We start from the raw sequence: 21,260 nt of genomic DNA, 5'->3' as shown, positions 1-21,260 counted from the left end.
GTTTTCCGGGCGCCATTTTGTATCTTTATTTAGCATGTCTGAAATCTACGTGCAAACTGATACTGATATCATAAGTAACAAATCATAGACAAATTGTCTTTTCAGCAATATCATTATATAATTTTTTAGCTGCTGGAGGATTTAAGGGGCAGATTAAAACAAAGTCAATAGTCAATTTTAATGGGTTTGTTTTGTTTCATTTAGAAGGTATATCATAATAATATATCTAAAAAAAACACCTTGGAATATAAATGTTTCTGCGTTTGGATAATTTCAGATGCTGTTGTTTTTTTTTTTTGGTTCACCGCATCACCACAGAGCCGGCTAAAAATAGTTTCTGTTGTCTATAGGTTGCGATTCTGTGGTGCAGAAAAGGTAGTACATATTATAGATGTGTGGTGGCGCTGGTTCAACAACATTGCACACAGGCTGGATGGCCTGATAACATGAATTTGTAGTAAATGAGTGTCTCCATGGGCATGTAATGCCGGAAGTACATACAAAAACTATCTATCTAAACTATCTAAATAAGGTGATGAGCACCGCTTTTGCACTTGTTATCAATTGTACATGCAGTCTTAGTAGATCACCTGCATCACGCCCATTAACAGTGCTCACAATTTTAATAGTTTGCACACGCTGTTTAGTATTTATATCTTAGTAGATCAGGCCTAAGGGTACTTTTTTTTTTTAAAGAGACAGGGCTTTTTTGTGTGTTTCATAGACACCTACTCAGTGGCTTAGTGGTTAGAGTGTCCGCTCTGAGATGGGTTAAATCACCAAAAGTGATTCCTGGGCGCGGCCGCCGCTGCTGCTCACTGCTCCCCTCACCTCCCAGGGGGTGATCAAGGGTGATGGGTCAAATGCAGAGAATAATTTTGCCACACCTCGTGTGTGTGTGACAATCATTGGTACTTGAACTTTAACATAATTGCTGTTTTGGTTTTAATGCTAGCTGGTTGGAAGGGGAACAAATACTTATTTCACTCAATCAAATACAAATTAATGTACCGTATTTTTCGGAGTATAAGTCGCTCCGGAGTATAAGTCGCACCTGCCGAAAATGCATAATAAAGAAGTAAAAAAACATATATAAGTCGCACTGGAGTATAAGTCGCATTTTTGGGGGAAATTTATTTGATAAAACCCAACACCAAGAATAGACATTTGAAAGGCAATTTAAAATAAATAAAGAATAGTGAACAACAGGCTGAATAAGTGTACGTTATATGATGCATAAATAACCAACTGAGAACGTGCCTGGTATGTTAACGTAACATATTATGGTAAGAGTCATTCAAATAACTATAACATATAGAACATGCTATACGTTTACCAAACAATCTGTCACTCCTAATCGCTAAATCCCATGAAATCTTATACGTCTAGTGTCTTACGTGAATGAGCTAAATAATTTTATTTGATATTTTACGGTAATGTGTTAATAATTTCACACATAAGTCGCTACTGAGTATAAGTCGCACCCCCGGCCAAACTATAAAAAAAACTGCGAGTTATAGTCCAAAAAATACATTATAACCTTTATTTTATTATGTTCCTCTCTGTTACATACCTTACATATATAGACTTTTCATATATACTGTATGTAAACTTACAAAATCAGTAGTGTTTGAATAAAATACTTCACCGCTGTAGGCCTGAGTTCATTGGCACTAGTGATTGTTTATACACTCGTTGAACACTTAATTCAGTCAACCTGAACTTTTTTAACATGTTCCAAATAAAGAACTGCACTAAATATTACGATGCGGATGGATGTTGATTGGCCATTATACACCAAAACCCCATAGTAAAATCTAATTATTAGAAACACGTCTGAATATGATGCAGCAACAGAACGTATTAATACATTTGTACAATAGTACCGTATTTTCTGGATTATAAGGCACTCTTAAAATCATTTTTTTCCCTCAAAACTCAGCTGTGCGCCTTATAAACCGATACGCCTAATGTACGGAACAATTCTGATTTTGCTTACCAACTTCGAAGCAATTTTATTTGGTACATGGTGTAACGATAAGTGTGACCAGTAGATGGCAGTCAAACATAAGAGATACGCGTAGACTGCAATATGATGGCAATATGACTCAAGTAAACAACACCAACATAGAACATTACACATGGCACTCCACAAAATCTAGCAAAATGTTTTAGTATGACTTTGGTAAGCTATGAAGTCGCACCGCTTGGCGGATTGTCGGCGCATTAAACATACAAGTATTATTATGGTGTGTGTATAAGGTAAGACATATTATCTGGCGTTTTGTTTCGCAATATTATGCAAAAGAAACTTTTCTTACCTTCTAGTACCTGCTGATATGTAATTGGGATCTGCATAAATCCTGAAAAATTGCGCGCTTCCGCCTTTATATTCCGTGTCAACGCCGTAGTCTTACTTATATCTGTCAGTAAACTCGCCATGAAGGCGCTAAAACATACCGGTGTAGTGAGTTTTGATTATTCACCCAAGGAACTTTAGTTATTAGAGAGTTCTGGTCGGACGGTTTTTCACGGGACACATTGGGATGGGGATGAGGAGATGCTGCTCCGTTATTGATTTAAGTAAAATCTGGATGTCATTAAAACACTTAGCTCCATCGTTTGACACTTCTTCCACTCCTATACGTGCACGCTATACCGCTACAACAGAGAAACGGCGCAGCCGAAGGTGAGCCACGTAAATAAGACCGCCCACAAAACGGCGCCTCCTGAAGCGACTGTCAGAAAGCGGCTTGAAGATGATTTATAAAACATAATCCATGCAACATTTTGACCAAAGAACCACCATTACATGTTATGTAGACCACAAGGATGTGTTTTCCATTTAGAAAAAAATATAATAATAATATGACTCTTTTAATGCGCCCTGTAATCTGGTGCACCTTAAATAAGTCATAGAAACTGCGTATTACTGTCTGTGCAAACACAAAAATGTAAAAATATTAGCTAATTTGATCATGAAGGAGTAAATGGAGAAATTGGCCAAATTAAAAGTGTTATTTTTCTAATAAATCAATAAAACTGGTTAATATTACAGTTCAAATGTTCCTAATATATTCAATAAATTCAAGGTAGGAAAAAAATATTATCTTTCAGCCTGAAAATTGCTATGGAAAGTCTGATGTAACGTATTTGTCAGAATCGCAACAATGCTGGTAAAGAAATGTTAGTGTTTCAATGATTTTTATAAACATATGTTCTTTGTTTGATTCAAAGTACATTGGTGCTGCACTAAAAAGTCGAAAGTATCTATTTTCCATAAACATTGTAACATACAAACCAACACAAATTTTACAAAAAACATCACTAATGGGTGGCGGGGCTCTGCCATCCGGGGGGAGCTCAAAGTAAAGCCACTGCTCCTCCACATCGAGAGGAGCCAGATGAGGTGGTTCGGGCATCTGGTCAGGATGCCACCCGAACGCCTCCCTCGGGAGGTGTTTAGGGCACGTCCAACCGGTAGGAGGCCACGGGGAAGACCCAGGACACGTTGGGAAGACTATGTCTCCCGGCTGGCCTGGGAACGCCTCGGGATCCCCCGGGAGGAGCTGGACGAAGTGGCTGGGGAGAGGGAAGTCTGGGCTTCCCTGCTTAGGCTGCTGCCCCCGCGACCCCACCTCGGATAAGCGGAAGAAGATGGATGGACGGATGGATCACTAATATATTCCATCCATTTTCTACCACTTGTCCCTTTTGAGGTCGCGGGGGGTCGCTGGAGCCTATCTCAGCTACAATCGGGCGAAAGGCGGGGTACACCCTGGACAAGTCGCCACCTCATCACAGCACTAATATATTCTATGTGTTATATCCAACATCGCTTCACTTTAATTTGCTGTGTGTTCTTATTTATAGATTTATTTTATAGATTTTTATAGATATGCACGCTGGTTCTAGCTAATGGGCTGTTTCTAGTTTTATATTTTATTTGTTTTTATTATCTTTTATTATTATTATTATTATTATTGTTATTACTATTTTTTTCTACGCTGTGGCACTTTGAGGTTGTTTGCTCAACGTAAAGTGCTTTTTACAAATAAAATCTATTATTATTATTATAAAAATGTTAACACAGAAGCAATGTAAGTAAAAAAAAATCATTAAAGGTTCTATCTAAAAGGTCTTAGAACAGAGAGCAGCAACTTTAACAATTCTAATAAAACCAGGTGACAACAAAGAGTGAAAAATAAAGCACAAGAGACGTGTCATCAGGATAACACCCTCAAAACTCCCACAACCCCCCCACCACACACACACACACACACACACACACACACACACACCCTTTTTAATGTCAATATTCATAACCTGAAATATTTATTCATGAATATGGCTCACAGAGATGCGCTTGATTGATGCATCCCTAAAAACAAAAAGACATGCTCGGGCAAATCTTAAGAAAAGTAGGGTTTCTGTCCCGCCTGGGGGGAGGAGTCTCTCAGATGCATTATTCACATGCCCTGCAGGCAGGCTTTCAAGGCTTCTCTGCCCCGAGGGCAAGAAAAAATAACCACCACTGTTAAAAGTAAATCATCTTGGCTGATGCACAATTAATGGCAGAGAGGAGTGGAGTGGCCCTCGCGCTGCAAGACGGAGCGTTAGCAAGCATCTCTGCTTAAAAGGAAGCCTGCCGCTTTGATCCGTGCCAACTTTCTTCTTAAATCAAACACGGATGCTTCTAATGTGCCACGCAGACCATCCCATGCTGGCCTTGTATGGGATTTGGAGGGTTGGGGCTTTGGAGTTCCGTTGTACAACGGTGCGCCATAATTACGGTTCAGTATGACCCTCGGTTTTAAGGTCACGGTTCCGTTCGTGACTCTTGCTGGTCAAAGAAAGAAACGCACTGTTTTTGTTTACTATATTATATGACACCATAAACACTTCCTGTCCATCACTTTTTATGTCTGCCTTGTCGCAGATTGGTCTTTGTAGCGATTTCTTCCTATCAAAACATCTGATTACTACGACAATGTATTGTTACACACTATTTGTAATTTATAAACATGTGGGGACCAGGGTATATCGGTATTAGTATAGTACCGCGATACTAATTAATCATATTGAAAAGTGCAGATCTACACCTACCATCCACTGTAATGATACCAAGTACAGGAGCGTACCTGGGTCATTTTTTTTATATGGTGCCTTTTGCGTCCCCAGTATAAATCATGTCATATTTTCTCAAAATATTTACAATTGCTCATTCCATTAGTTTCTTTGTGTATGGTAAATTGTTGTCTATCATAAATACAGTGATATGGGCTTCAAACATTAGAATATATATTTTTTAAAGCTTTTGTTAAAGTTCTATTATGCGATTTTGCCATGTCCCTGGTGCTGTTTATTCAACTTTAATCTAGAAAATAACAAATAAAAACATATATTTTTAATTTTTTTTTGTTATGATATAATTATCATAGACAAGCTCTCTTTAGTCATATGGTGTATATTATCAAAATCGTAAAAAGAATTACAAAAAAATAAGGTTCTATGTCTGTCCCTGTGGTCGCTGTCCACTCTGTTAAGTTGCGTTACTGTCCCTTTAAGAAAACAACCACATTTGTCAGTGACATCATTCTCATCAGGTAACATCACACCAGTGGCGGGAAACTCAACTCTGGTAAGCTGTGTGGTTTTTTAGCTCTCTTACTATCTGATGTTGATGTTTTTATGAAGTGAATTTAATGTGGTTGAACATAACGTGTCCACTCTGTTAGGCCTAAATAATAAGGAGATCAATCAAATTGAAATTTTTCAAAACATGTTTGTGTGAAATTATAGATTTCTTATCAATTATTCAAGTCCATGCTAGCTGTTATGTTAACACAGGCAGGCTGAAGGCTAACTTTAGCTCAAAATGTCCACCGTGTTAGTGTCCACCGTGTTAGCCTCATTCAACTAACACGGTGGACATCAACCTAACAGAGTGGACATGTATATAGTAATGTTGACTTATCACAATGTATATGTAGTGCTATTATGCATTCAACAGCAGTTTCTTTCATAATTCTTGGTTAATCATCACTGCTGTTGCAAAATATCATATACAGCAAATACATTGGTGTTAAAAGTACAGTGTTAATGCTTTTCAGTGTGAAGTGTTACGATTTCAGTGGTAAATTCAGCATGTTCTCTCACCAATTCACAGCAGAAGCAGCATAGTATAACGGATAAGGATGCAGGTTGGCATGTGGGAGATTCCGGTTCAAATCCACCCTACAGCAATCATTCATTTTAAATTTAAACTAAATTTGATTATAATTAATTTTAGTGTAAATATAACGTTTTAGTGTTACAATGCCGGGTGTTAAATCAGCTTAAATGTGGTGTTAAATCTAGACACCTTTCGGTGTTAATTGTATTTTAACACACTACGCTATTTAAAAATGTATGTATTCTAAAAATATATCTGCTTAGAGTGAGGGATATACAATCCATATAGGAAAGTCATTATACAGGCAATCATGCACTGAAAACACATGTATGCTGTTATGCATATGTCCTTAACAGAGTGGACATATCCCGTGTGTCACCTCTCATTAATATAGCTAAATATACTATGATTTAGGTGCCTGAGTTCGACCAATATGTTTTTCAGCAAGTTACATATGTCATGTATACAATAGAACATAAAAATATTGGTAAATCAACTATTTATTTTTTACAAGTTATGAAGTCCAAATGGCACCCTATAAAAAAAACGACCCACCTAGTCGATACTACTATGATCACGTCAATATTTTTTGGCATCACAACATCTTCTTTCGTTTTTTTAAAAATGTATATTATTTTTATAAACTCAGGAAATATGTCCCTGACACATGAGGACTTTGAATGTAACCAATGTATGATCCTGTAACGACTTGGTATCAGATTGATGCCCACATTTGTGGTATCATCCAAAACGAATGTAAAGTATCAAACAACAGAATAATAAGTGACTATTACATTTTAACAGAAGTGTAGAGAGAACATGTTAAAAGAGAAAGTAAGCAGATATTTACAGTAAATGAACAAGTAGATTAATAATGTTGACAAAATAATAGAATGAGAAATGACACAATATGTTACTGCATATGTCAGCAGCTAAATTAGGAGCCTTTGTTTGTTTACTTACTACTAAAAGACAAGTTGTCTTGTATGTTCACTATTTTATTTAAGGACAAACTTGCAATAATAAACATATGTTTAATGTACCCTAAGAGTTTTTGTTAAAATAAAGCCAATAATGCAAATTTTTGTGGTCCCCTTTATTTAGAAAAGTACCGAAAAGTACAAAAAACGTATCTAAATAATTTTGGTACCTGTACCAAAATATTGGTATCGGGACAACACTAGTGGGGACACAAGGCTGAAGTTACAATTTACCACAGCACAAAGACATTTACTTAGTGCTTAATTTCTACAAAGACATAGTGTGAGGACATTGGGTTCGTACTTCCTTCACAGGCCAGACATTGTTTTACTGTTTAAAAAAATTCAGCAGACTTGTTTTAAGTAAGGTCAAAAGTAGCACTAAATAGCTGGAGTCTCAATAAAAGAAAAGAAAACGTGAAAACAAACAAAAAACAAAATGTGAAAAAAAGTAGCTGTGTCTATCTGTTATAGCACAGGTGTCAAACTCAAGACCCGGGGGCCAGATCTTGCCAGCGACATCATTTTATCTGGCCCACCTGGAAATTAAATGTATCAATAAAGTACTTCATATTTTCTCACTAAATGTAATTGATTTTTGAAATTTTAACAGAGAAAATATATATACTGCTTGAAATTGCATACCTTTTAACATTTAATAGTATCCATTATTGCAACAAATATTACAGTATATTATCATACTTACCAAACATTTTTTGTCTAAATAAAAATAAATACAAATACTTAACTTTACAGCAAACTACCCATCAAATTGAGAAAAAATGACAATACATTGTACGTTGTTCTATAAGGTTTCTCATAGTCATTCACATCAACGTCCCACTGGGGTGAGTTTTCCTTGCCCTTACGTGGGCTCTGTACCGAGGATGTCGTTGTGGCTTGCGCAGCCCTTTGAGACATTTGTGATTTAGGGCTATATAAATAAACATTGATTGATTGATTGATTTACAGCATATTACTGTAAATTGAAAAAAAACAACATTTTTTTGCGTGAAAATTCTGTTGACTGAGGTGCCATATTTTTACTGTAAAATCTTGTTTTTAACGGTGTATTACTGTAAATGCAAAGACGGTACATTTGTTTTTACGTGGAAAAACTGGCAGCTAAGTTGCCTGAATAAAAAAAATAACTTGTTCTGTTTTTCCAATAACAATATAATGTTGTAAAAAGCAATGTAAATGTAAATTCTGGCAACTAAGCTGCCATCTTTTTCCGTAACCCAAAAAAAACCAACAACAAAAAAAACAGTGGTACTGTTTTTCCATTTACTGTAAAATTTTGTAAAAAAGGAAAAAAACACTATATTTTACAGTAAAATTTTGGAAATGTAAAGTTTTTACTGTAGAATCGACAGTCTACTTAAAACAATTGATGTAATTAATAATGAAATCCAGAGGCAAATTCATACATTATTCACTGTTACAAGCGGCCCTCTGATGGCAGCCATAACTGCCATGTGGCCCTCAATGAAAACGAGTTTGACATCCCTTTATTATAGTGTCAGTATTCTAAGTGTACATACATGTTGGTGGCTAAAAAAGTGTTACTTTCTAGGGGTGTCTGGATTTTTAAAAGGACGTTTATCAGGCTATCTTCACACTTACTAGCTGCGCGTTGATGTCAGCAGCAAAAGATTTTGAAAAGGTTTTATTAAGAATTTATAAACCAAATATATAGCAATAATTGGTTTCAGTCGAGAATCATGTTTAATTGAGAATCAATTCTGAATCGAAGTCGTCATCCCAAGAATCGGAATCATATTGTAACCTCACATCACTGATAATTTGTCTTGGAAAGTCCCACAAGCAATGATGATGGCTGATTGCCCACATTTTTCTTAATATCCAAATGCACCTAAATAACTGACAGACGTCTCCTATTAGAACAAATATTATTCCCGTCGTTTATGTTATCTATTTTTTGCACTACATCAGATACTCTGAAACTTATCACAGATGCATTTACTTTTTGCTGTGTTTATTATTATTTAACCTTAGGATATGTTTATTGTTACCTGTTATAATACTTACTTTTGCATTTTTCTTGTTGATAAAATATTTTATTACATTTTGGGGAATTCTTTTTTTTAGCCCCGTTTTCCTGAGTATCAGTATTGAGCTAAAAATGTAAGTAGTGTTGAGTACTATTAGAGCAGTGGTTCTTAACCGTGTTGGAGGTACCGAACCCCACCAGTTTCATATGCGTATTCACAGAACCCTTCTTTAGTGAAAAATAAAATGTTGGTTTTTTTTCAAATTCAAGACAAAGTTATATGTTTTTGGTAACACTTTAGTATAGGGACCATATTCTAAGTAACAAAGACTTAATTTAGAGTTCTTTGGACACTAGGGGAACATATCCTAAGTAACAAAGACTTAATTTAGAGTTATTTGGTTAGTGTTAGGGGGTTAGGGCCTGGGTTAGAGGGTTATGGTTATAATAAGGCCATGCCGAATAAGGCATTAATAAGGGTAGAATTTTCAGTTTTTACTGTTTTTTGTGTTTACTTATGGTTCACCTCAAGAACTGCTTATCTTGATTTTTCAGTACAAGCTCACATGTGTGACTGGGGACACTTATTTTTTTTATTTTGACATAGTGTTTTATCACATTGGGAATATGACATATTTCAGCCTAGTAGTTGTGTTTATTTACTCTTCTTCCACTCCCTCAGCAACCAAATTGGCTTTGACTGGTTATTTTACGTTTTTACACCAATGGGAAAGCAGCGTTATGTTTAATTGCCGGCAGGTACTTTTGGATTCAATGCCGATCCATTTTCTTCCGTTGAGCGCCAGAAGCGCATCCAAGTGCAAAATTGAAATCTTGGTGAATATTGATCATAGGTCAGGTTTCACTTGACTAATTTACACCTTCCAAAACTCATATGAAGTTTGAAAGGGAACATCTGTCATCGATGCTCGAAAATCAAAGCTATTTTTTGTGATGTGCCCCCTTTTGTTTGGTATCCTAGGAGACGGCCTAGACAACAGCTTAGCGTCACCGGGCACAGGAGATGAAGATGACCAGGACAAGAAGAGGCAGAAAAAAAGAGGCATCTTCCCCAAAGTGGCTACAAACATAATGAGGGCATGGCTATTTCAGCACCTTACGGTAAGAGAACCCACCTGAATTTGGTCTGACCGAATCTACCTGAAAACTCTTGTTAGAAATAATCACCCTCGGACCAGGAGGGGGTATAGCCGACATTTGCAGAACTATACTATGTTGAATAACTCAATTGAACACTCAAAGTGTTCAGGTGAAAGGCTCAAAGTTGTAGGTCAATTTAAATGAAACAACAATAACCTATTGTATGTCTTTCATTGCCGTAAATAAAGTTAACAGAAATATTAAATAGATAAATATATTTCATTGAGTGAGAAGAAAATCCACGGGAGGCGCGATAGTCTGCTTAATTAAACTGAGTCAAGTATGAATGTAATATTTATCTACAAGAATTTAAACAACACATTCAAAATAGTTCACTGCGTTGCACAAAATTTCCTTTTGAATAATACGTCTATTAATCCATTCAGTCTACGCTATACATTGACATTGACTGTATTTTACTTGGTAGTTTCAAAGTACAAGTAACCCAGCACAAGGCATTAAAACAACGTTGAGAACTTGTTGAATTAGGTCCTGACATTGAGAAACTCAAACCTAACGTTGGAACAACATGCTTTTTGGCGGCATTTTTTCAACGTCAGGTTGTGACGTTGATTTGACCATGGAAATTTTTGATCATTTTCCAACCAATATTCTACAACACAAATGCATTGTTGAAACAACATGCTTTTTGACGACGTTTATTCAATGTCAGGTTGTGACGTTGATTTGATCATTGAAATTTGGTCATTTTCCTACCAATATTCTACAACACAAAAAGGTTGAAACAACATACTTTTTAACAATGTTTTTACGGTTTACGTTTTACGGTTTTACATTTACATTTTACGGTACATTTTAAAACAGTACCACTGTTGTTGTTTTTTTACGGAAAACGCTGGCAGCTTAGTCGCCAGAATTTTACTCTTAAATTTACATAGTTTTTTTACAACATTATATTGTTAATGGAGAAACAGTACAAGTTATTTTTTTATTCTGGCAATTTAGCTGCCAGTTTTTCTACCGTAAAAATACAGTAATACACCATTAAAAACAACAACCGTAGATTTTACAGTAAAAAAATAGCATCTCAGTCAACAGAATTGTAACGCAAAAAGCAGCTTTTTAGTAGCTTTTTTCAATTTACAGTATGTACTGTATGTATGTATATATGTATATATGTTATATATATATATATATATATATATATATATATATATATATATATATATATATATATATATATATATATATATATATATATATATATATATATATATATATGGTGTAAAGAACAACGTAAATGTATTGTCATCTGTATTAATTTGATAGGTAGTTTGCTGTAAAGTTAAGTATTTTTATTTAGACAAAAACATGTTTGGAAAGTATGATAATAAACTCTAATATTTGTTGCAATATTGGATACTATTAAAGTTTTAAAGGTATGCAATTTCAAGCAGTACATATATATTTTCTGTCAAAATGAAAGAAATCAATGACATTTAGTACATATGTAGTACTTTATTGACACATGTTATTTCCAAGTGTTTGTGGGCCCTCGAGTTTGACACCTGTACGCTAAGCAAATGCAGTCCAGCCTTTGGCTTGCAATAGTGCCAAAAACAATCCAGAGCTTGAAAACTTTTTGGTTAAAGTCTCCTATTTGAGAAGACTTGGCCTTCCTGGTGAAATACGTAAACAAAGACAAGTGGATAAGATGAAAGCAGGCACATAACCTGAATACAAACCAAAACTCTTAATACTGTACTTTCAAATTGTTATTATTACACCTGTCTGCATAATTGCACTTAACTATAAGGAAACCTTGTCAACTCTTATATTTAATTTCAAATAGTTATTTTATCCTTATTTTTTATTGGGGAATTCATTTTATTGCAGAATTACCTGCCAGAAGTTAGCAGGTTTTCACGTTTCATTTAAAAGTCATTACACAAAAGCTAAACAGTTTATATATATATATATATATATATATATATATATATATATATATATATATATATATATATATATATATATTTATATATACACACACATATATATATATATATATATATATATATAGGTTTCATAATACACCTTACGGTGCAACCTGGACACATCATCAGTGATTCTCCCGGGGTCATAGGGTGTTTCGGGTCTTAATCAAACACCCTCTCCCGGGCGACCCAGCCGAGGGTGATCAGTCCCTCGACTTGTGTCCAGGTAGCGCTCCACGCCACGCGTCCCCCCTCCGACGGTCTGCCCCGGGGTTGCGCCGGTGGTGCTTGGAGGTTCCAGGCACTGTGGGGAATGTCCGGGCCTGGGTCCTCCTCCGTCTCATCAGGGCCGTACAAGGTACTGGCCCTGTGCGTTGCACCACGGGTTTCCTCAGGCAGCCTATCTTGATCTTATGTGTCTTCAGGGTTTTTCGCAGCGTTATTTGGGTGCTCCCTTGCAGGAGCTGCAGCTTGGGATGCTACCCCTCCCTGCCCCGGTTGCCGTCTTTCCGGGCTGTCAACTGTCTCTCCAGTTGTCACCACTCTTTCGAGGTTGTCATCCAGCCTCTTCCTGGAAGTCAATGGCGATGCCATACTGTATATACTGTATATATATATATATATATATAAAAATAATGTGTATATATGTGTATGTGTATATATATATATATATATATATATATATATATATATATATATATATATATATATATATATATATATATATATATATATATATATATATATATATATATATATATATATATATATATATATATATATATTGTAGAGGTCGTTCCCTACCCGTTCCCCTGATATCACGCCAGGAGTCAGTTGTGCCGTTTCACCAAGCCTTTAATCACCATGTGTTTCAATTTATCTTTTCAGTACAATCTTTTCAGATGTGTGTGTCTCTCTATCCTCTCTTCTCCTCCGCTGGCCGCTCACTGTTAAAGACAACAGATGATCAGATTAACACGTACCACCTGCGAAATCTAATCACCTGCCAGCTGCGTCTCGCCGTCCCGCACATGCCCCGCCCCTAGTCGACGGCGCTCCGCCCTCAACACCATCGACTGAGGCGGTGACCTTTTGCTCCTGCAGTGCGCTAATCACAACCTCCCCCCACATACCTCCACCGCCAGACTTAGGCCGGGACATCATCCGGCCGCGCCAACTCCCCCCCCACCCCCGCCTGAGAGCGGGAGAGGAAGTCTGCCACGGCCAGCTGCGCCCCCGGCCTATGGATCACTCTGAAATTGTAGGGTTGTAAAGCGAGATACCACCGGGTGATCCGCGCGTTGGCATCCTTCATGCGGTGGAGCCACTGGAGGGGCTTGTGGTCCGAGCAGAGGCTGAACGGGCGTCCCAGCAGATAGTACCGGAGGGCACCGACCGCCCACCGGATGGCGAGGCACTCCCTTTCCACAGTGCTGTATCTGGCCTCCCTTTCCGATAACTTTCTGCTGATGTACAGGACCGGGTGGTCGGTGCCCCCCCGCTGCTGGGATAAAACGGCTCCCAGTCCTCTGCCCGACGCGTCCGCCTGCAAACAAAATGGGATAGAAAAATCAGGCATGCGCAGTACCGGCTCCTCGCAAAGTGCTTTCCTCACCTTCTCGAATGCCTGCTGGCACTGCCCCGTCCACTGGACCAGATCTGGAGCACCTTTTCGGGTGAGGTCAGTTAGTGGGCTGGTCAGGTCCGCAAACCGGGGAATGAACCTCCGGTAGTAGCCCACCAACCCTAAAAACTGCCTCACCTCCTTTTTCGTCTTCGGGGTCGGGCAGGCCGCAACTGCTGCGGTTTTTTCTACCTGAGGCCGCACCTGACCTTCCCCCAAGTGGTACCCCAGATACTGTACCTCCCTCCGGCCAACCGCGCACTTCGCCGGGTTGGCGGTGAGCCCCGCCCGCCTCAGGGACTCGAGCACCGCCCCCACCCTCTGCACATGCTCCGCCCAGCTGTTCCCCTGGATGATGACATCATCCAGATAGGCGGCAGCATATGCAGCGTGGGGCCGCAGCACCCGGTCCATGAGTCTCTGAAATGTGGCGGGCGCACCGAACAAGCCGAACGGAAGGGTCACGAATTGGTATAAACCTTCCGGAGTGGAGAATGCCGTTTTTTCCTTAGACTCTGGAGACAAGGGAATCTGCCAGTAGCCCTTAGTCAAATCCAGTGTCGTAAAAAACCGAGCAGTGCCCAACCGGTCCAGGAGCTCGTCGACCCGGGGCATTGGATAGGCGTCAAAACATGACACATCATTTACCTTGCGGTAGTCCACACAGAACCGCACAGACCCATCTTTCTTCCCCACCAGAACTATCGGGCTGCACCACGCACTGTGTGACTCTTCTATCACTCCCAATTCCAGCATGGCTTTTAATTCTTCCCGAACTACTTTGCGCTTGTGTTCGGGCAGCCTATAGGGCCGAGACCTCACCGTCACGCCTGGGCTGGTCTCTATGTGATGCTGGGTGAGAGTCGTGCGGCCTGGCAGGGGGGAGAACACGTCAGCAAAATGCTGCTGCAATTTGGCCACATCTGCTTTCTGTGACGGCGTCAGATGATTATCACAGCGGAGAGGAAAGGGCCGGGGGGAGGGGGGAACCTTCGGCCCCAGCTCCTCGCCCTCCGCTATCGCCGTCACCATGGAGACAGGCTCCGCTTCCCTCCAACCTTTTAGTAGGTTGAGGTGGTATATTTGTGTTGCCCCACCCCGGTCAGACCGCCTGACCTCGTAATCCACATCACCTACTCGTCGTGTGACCACAAAGGGTCCCTGCCACCTGGCGAGTAATTTGGAGCTGGATGTTGGGAGTAATATAAGTACTTTCTCTCCCGGTGAAAATTGTCTGAGTTTCGTCCCCTTGTTATACAGGCGCTGCTGACGTTCTTGGTCTTGGAGCAAATTCTCACGTGACAAGTGCCCCAAAGTGTGGAGTTTTGCTCTCAAGTCCATGACGTACTGAATTTCATTTTTACTGGGGCTTGGACCTTCCTCCCAGCTTTCTTTAACTAGGTCCAGTACCCCGCGCGGCTTCCTGCCGAACAACAGTTCAGATGGAGAAAATCCTGTTGAGGCCTGAGGAACCTCCCGCACTGCAAATAACAGGGGATCCAACCATTTATGCCAATTTGGTTTGTCCTCGTGTACGAACTTCCGGATCATGGATTTCAAGGTTCTATTCAACCGCTCTACCAGCCCATCTGTCTGCGGGTGGTAAACGCTGGTCCGAATAGATTTGATCCCCAATAATCTGTACAGCTCCTTTAACGTGCGTGACATAAAGGACGTGCCCTGGTCAGTTAGAATCTCTTTCGGGATTCCAACTCGGGAGATAACTTGAAATAGTGCCTGCGCGACACTCTTTGCAGAGATGGAGCGCAGCGGCACTGCTTCGGGATAGCGCGTTGCATAATCCACCAGGACTAGTGCAAAGCGATATCCCTGGGTGCTCGGGTGAAATGGTCCGACGAGGTCCATGCCAATTCGCTCAAACGGGACCTCTATGAGTGGTAATGGCCGCAACGGTGCTCTAGGGGTGGCCGCGGGGTTGACTTGTTGACAGTCCGGGCAGGCCGCGCACCAGCGGCGCACGTCTGCCCGAATGCCTGGCCATTATCCGATTGAGTGTTTTATCATAACCCATGTGACCGGCCATCGGGTTAAAATGCGCCGCCTGGAAAATCATTTCCCGACGGCTTTTTGGCACCAACAATTGGGTGATTTCCTCCCCTGTCTGAGTGTCACGACTCACTCTGTATAACCTATCCCTAATCAATGCAAAGTGAGGGAAATCCCGCGCTGTCCCCGGGCGAACCCGCTGCCCATCAATTGAAATCACTTGGTCCCAGGTCGCGCGCAGAGTGTCATCTCGAGACTGCTCGAGTGGAAAATCATCCATGGGGCGCCATTGGGGAACCGGGGAAACCTCCTGCGAAGCCCCAGCCGGCTCCCCTTCCCCCTCCCCCCCGGCAGCGTCGGATAATCTCGCGTCGCCGATGAGAACAGCGCGGACATTCCCTTTTCCTACCGGTCGTGAACGCACCCCTGCGCACTGCTTTATTAACCCGTTAAATCCCGCCCAATTTGTTCCCAAGATTAAGGGGTGCGCCAGGCGCGAATTTACAGCCACCTTAACACTATGTTTTTCCTCTTTAAAAATAATGTCCACCGGCACGATAGGGTACTCGTGAATATCCCCATGCGCACATTTAACCTGCACCCGTGTAGCCTTTCTCAACGCCCCAGGTCGAACCAGGTTTTGGTGAATCATGGACTGCTCGCAGCCCGAATCCACCATCGCCCGGTGTATACTCCCTTGTATCCTTACCGGTACATAGTATGTCTCTCCTGGCCCGGGGGAGGGTGCTGGAGGGTCGCCAACCCGGATCACCTGCCCCACTTCCATCGCTGGACACTCCCGCTGCAGGTGTCCTAGCCGCCCACACCTCCAGCACACCTGCCCCGGCATTCGAAGCGCCGTTTGCGGGGGAAACGCAGTGTCCGCAGCGGCCTGGCCCTGAGGAGGAGAAAGCAGACTTGGGTTGTGTCGTGGCCGTGCCCACGGCTGGGCTCCTTCTGCTGGCAGCGCCCGCATCCTGCGCGGCGCCGGGACTGGCCGCTCCGCTCCTCCTGCAGCCTTCTCCTCCTTCCCCCTGTCCCGGTGTACGGCTAGGTGGTCCTCCGCCAAGGCTACCGCCGCTGCTACGCCTTGTGGCCGATGGTAGCGGACCCACGCTGACGTCCGCGCCGGGATTGCCTCCAGGAATTGTTCCAGGATGATCTGTTCGATCACCTCCTCTATTCCTCCGGGTTGTAGCCATCTGGTCGCCGCGTCTCTCAACTGTTGGCCCAGGGCGAAAGGCCGCTCCTCCTGTCCGAGTCTCATGGTCCGGAACCGGCGTCTGTGGTCCTCTTTGGACCCTCCTGTCCGGTCCAACACCGCCCTCCTCATGTCCCGGTAGCTCACGCGGGACGCTGGTGGCAGGCTGAGCGCCGCTCGCTGCGCCTCTCCCACCAGCAACGGTAGCAGCCGCACCGCCCACTCTTCCTCCGGCCATGCGCATGCCTTCGCTGTTGCCTCAAACACGTCCATGAAACTTTGCGCGTCTTCTGTCTCTGCCATCCTGTGCATCCCCACCGTCGTCAATGCCGGCCTCGCTGCTGGGGTTGTCCCCGCTCCGGACCTTTCCGTGAGCGCTCGCAGGATCTGGCTCTGCTCTGCAATTTGGGCCTGCATCGCCTCATTCTGCCGGTGGTTCGCCGTCGACACCTCCGCCAGGAGCTGTCCCAGCGCCTCCATGGGGCTTGGTGACGACATCGCAGCCTTTCTTCTTTACGTTGGGTGCCAGATGTAGAGGTCGTTCCCTACCCGTTCCCCTGATATCACGCCAGGAGTCAGTTGTGCCGTTTCACCAAGCCTTTAATCACCATGTGTTTCAATTTATCTTTTCAGTACAATCTTTTCAGATGTGTGTGTCTCTCTATCCTCTCTTGTCCTCCGCTGGCCGCTCACTGTTAAAGACAACAGATGATCAGATTAACACGTACCACCTGCGAAATCTAATCACCTGCCAGCTGCGTCTCGCCGTCCCGCACATGCCCCGCCCCTAGTCGACGGCGCTCCGCCCTCAACACCATCGACTGAGGCGGTGACCTTTTGCTCCTGCAGTGCGCTAATCACAACCTCCCCCCACATATATATATATATATTAGTGCATGTGCCTCACAATACGAAGGTCCTGAGTAGTCCTGAGTTCAACCCCGGGCTCGGGATCTTTCTGTGTGGAGTTTGCATGTTCTCCCCGTGACTGCGTGGGTTCCCTCCGGGTACTCCGGCTTCCTCCCACCGCCAAAAACATGCACCTGGGGATAGGTTGATTGACAACACTAAATTGGCCCCAGTGTGTGAATGGGAGTGTGAAGGTTGTCTGTCTATCTGTGTTGGCCCTTTGATGAGGTGGTAACTTGTCCAGGGTGTACCCCGCCTTCCGCCCGAATGCAGCTGAGATAGGCTGCAGCACCCCCCGCGACCCCAAAAGGGACAAGCGGTAAAAAATGGACGGATGGATGGATGGATATATACACATATACATATATATAATGATATACAAAGTATATATATGTGTGTGTGTGTGTGTGCATGTGCATGTATGTGTATATATATATACAGTATATAGTACAGGCCAAAAGTTTGGACACACCTTCTCATTCAATGCGTTTTCTTTATTTTCATGACTATTTACATTGTGGATTGTCACTGAAGGCATCAAAACTATGACACCTGTGAAATGAAAATCCTCTCAGTTGACTACCTCTTGAAGCTCATCGAGAGAATGCCAAGAGTGTGCAAAGCAGTAATCAGAGCAAAGGGTGACTATTTTGAAGAAAGTACAATATAAAACATGTTTTCAGTTATTTCACCTTTGTTTGTTAAGTACATAACTCCACATGTGGTCATTCATTGTTTTGATGCCTTCAGTGATAATCTACAATGTAAATAGTCATGAAAATAAAGAAAACACATTTGAGTTTTACATTTTTTATTGGGGAATTCCATTTATTGGAGTATTACCTGTCAACAGTTAGCAGGTTTTCACGTTTCATTTAAAAGTCATTACACAAAAACTAAACAGTTGCAAGTTTTGCATTGTGTTCCCTTACTGTGCTCAAAATGAAGAAAGCGTGAGCGTACAAGCATGATGGTGGCGTGCCGTAACAGCCTGCTATGAAAGGGTTAATAGAGATAACAACATGAGAAACAGCAGAGGGTGTAGAAGGCGGGGTGAAAGTGCCACTCCTGGTGCTTTGGCTTTTGTCCCAGGTCTCAAAGATACTGCTGCTGCTTTCTTCCTTCACTTTCTTCACACTTTCAGATGTGTTATAAGCGCTAAGTTGTTTAGTTGATAAAAGGCCCACACAGGTCCTGTACTCGGTAATCCCCTCACTTCCAAAGCCCACCGTTAGATTTTCCAAATGGAAAAAAAGGAGGATAATTGAATTATCCCCTCTGTGTTCCCCATCCTCTTTCAGGCCTAATTTGTTCAGCACAAGTGACGGCCATGGCAGGATGTGCCAATGAAAAGTCTGCAAGGAGACTTGGGCTCCTGAAAGGCCGATTGCAACACCCAAGCGATCAAGCATTCATCAGCGGTTGAGCTTTGAAAGGAGCTGGATTATGTTTTGTCAGACTTTGCCGTGTGGGGGCCTGTGGTTGGAAGGCCGTTTGGGGCTGGGGGGGTGCTCAGGGGTCCTCGGTCGCAGCCTCTTGCTTTGTCGCCCAGCCTTGAAAGATCCCCTTCTGAGGAAGCGACAGAGAACGCAGCTGTAAAGCTTTCAATTCTTTATATTCTTCATCATCGTCTCGTTAGCGCCGCCATAACTGCAGCTTGTACGCAACCTCCATGGCAAACGTTGGATTTAGGCGTCGCACCCTGGATTGGATTGACGCCGTTTTTGACTGCAACATTTGTTAGTCTATCCAATTTGCATTATAGCCACCTTCAAATACAAATAAATAGACTGTATAAAATAGGGGTCCCCAAACTTTTTGACTCGGGGGCCGAATTGGGTTAAAAAAATGTGTCCGGGGGCCGGGCTGTGTATATATATATATATATATATATATATATATATATATATATATATATATATATATATATATATATATATATATATATATATATATATATATATATACACACAGCCCGGCCCCCGGCCAAATTTTATATATATATATATATATATATATATATATATATATATATATATATATATATATATATATATATATATATATATATATATATATATATATACACACACATATATATATATACACACATATATATATATATACACAGCCCAGCCCCCGGTCAAATTTTTTTAACCCAATTCGGCCCCCGAGTCAAAAAGTTTGGGGACCCCTATTTTATACAGTCTATTTATTAGTATTTGAAGGTGTCTATAATGCAAATTGGATAGACAAACAAATGTTGCGTTCAAAAACGGCGTCAATCCAATCCAGGGTGCGACGCCTAAATCCAACGTTTGCCATGGAGGTGGCAAACGTATATATATATATATATATATATACACACACACACATATATATATATATATACACAGTGTTGGCCCTGTGATGAGGTGGCGACTTGTCCAGGGTGTATCCCGCCTTCCGCCCGAATGCAGCTGAGATAGGCTCCAGCACCCCGCGACCCTGAACAGGACAAGCGGTAGAAAATGGATTGATGGATGGATGGATATATATATATATATATATATATATATATATATATATATATATATATATATATATATATATATATATATATATATATATATATATATATATATATATATATATATATATATATATATATACATATATATATATATATATATATATATATATATATATATATATATATATATATATATATATATATATATATATATATATACTTGTAGATCACAAAAAACATTCGGGAAGTTTGGTTCTTTTTATTATGGGTCTACTGAAAATGTGACCAAATCTGCTGGGTCAAAAGTATACATACAGTAATGTTAATATTTGGTTACATGTCCCTTGGCAAGTTTCACTGCAATAAGGCGCTTCTGGTTGAATTTTTGACCACTCCTCTTGACAAAATTGGTGCAATTCAGATACATTTGTTGGTTTTCTGACATGACTTGTTTCTTCAGCATTGTCCACACAAAGTCAGGACTTTGGGAAGGCCATTCTAAAACCTTAATTCGAGCCTGATTTAGCCATTCCTGTACCACTTTTGAAGTGTGTTTGGGGTCATTGTCCTGTTGGAACACTCAACTGCGTCCAAGACCCAACCTCTGGGCTGATGATTTTAGGTTTTCCTGAAGAATTTGGAGGTAATCCTCCTTTTCACTGTTCCATTTACTCTCTGTAAGGCACCAGTTCCATTGGCAGCAAAACAGGCTCAGAGCATAA

At 41.2% G+C, this 21,260-nt stretch overlaps 1 protein-coding gene across 3 annotated transcripts in view; it reads left to right on the top strand.

Moving 5' to 3' along the window:
• Window positions 1-21,260, top strand: part of LOC133648407 (homeobox protein Meis2-like) — a 100,805-nt gene that overhangs the window by 46,773 nt on the left and 32,772 nt on the right. For all 3 annotated transcript variants that reach the window (XM_062044461.1, XM_062044460.1, XM_062044462.1), the window contains one exon: window positions 10,152-10,291. In XM_062044461.1, the coding sequence (XP_061900445.1) occupies window positions 10,152-10,291 (140 nt within the window). The remainder of the gene's footprint in view (window positions 1-10,151; window positions 10,292-21,260) is intronic.

Source organism: Entelurus aequoreus, linkage group LG04, assembly GCF_033978785.1.
Source record: "Entelurus aequoreus isolate RoL-2023_Sb linkage group LG04, RoL_Eaeq_v1.1, whole genome shotgun sequence".
In the NCBI taxonomy this organism is placed as follows: domain Eukaryota; kingdom Metazoa; phylum Chordata; class Actinopteri; order Syngnathiformes; family Syngnathidae; genus Entelurus; species Entelurus aequoreus.
This window is presented reverse-complemented; position numbering and strand designations above follow the sequence as displayed.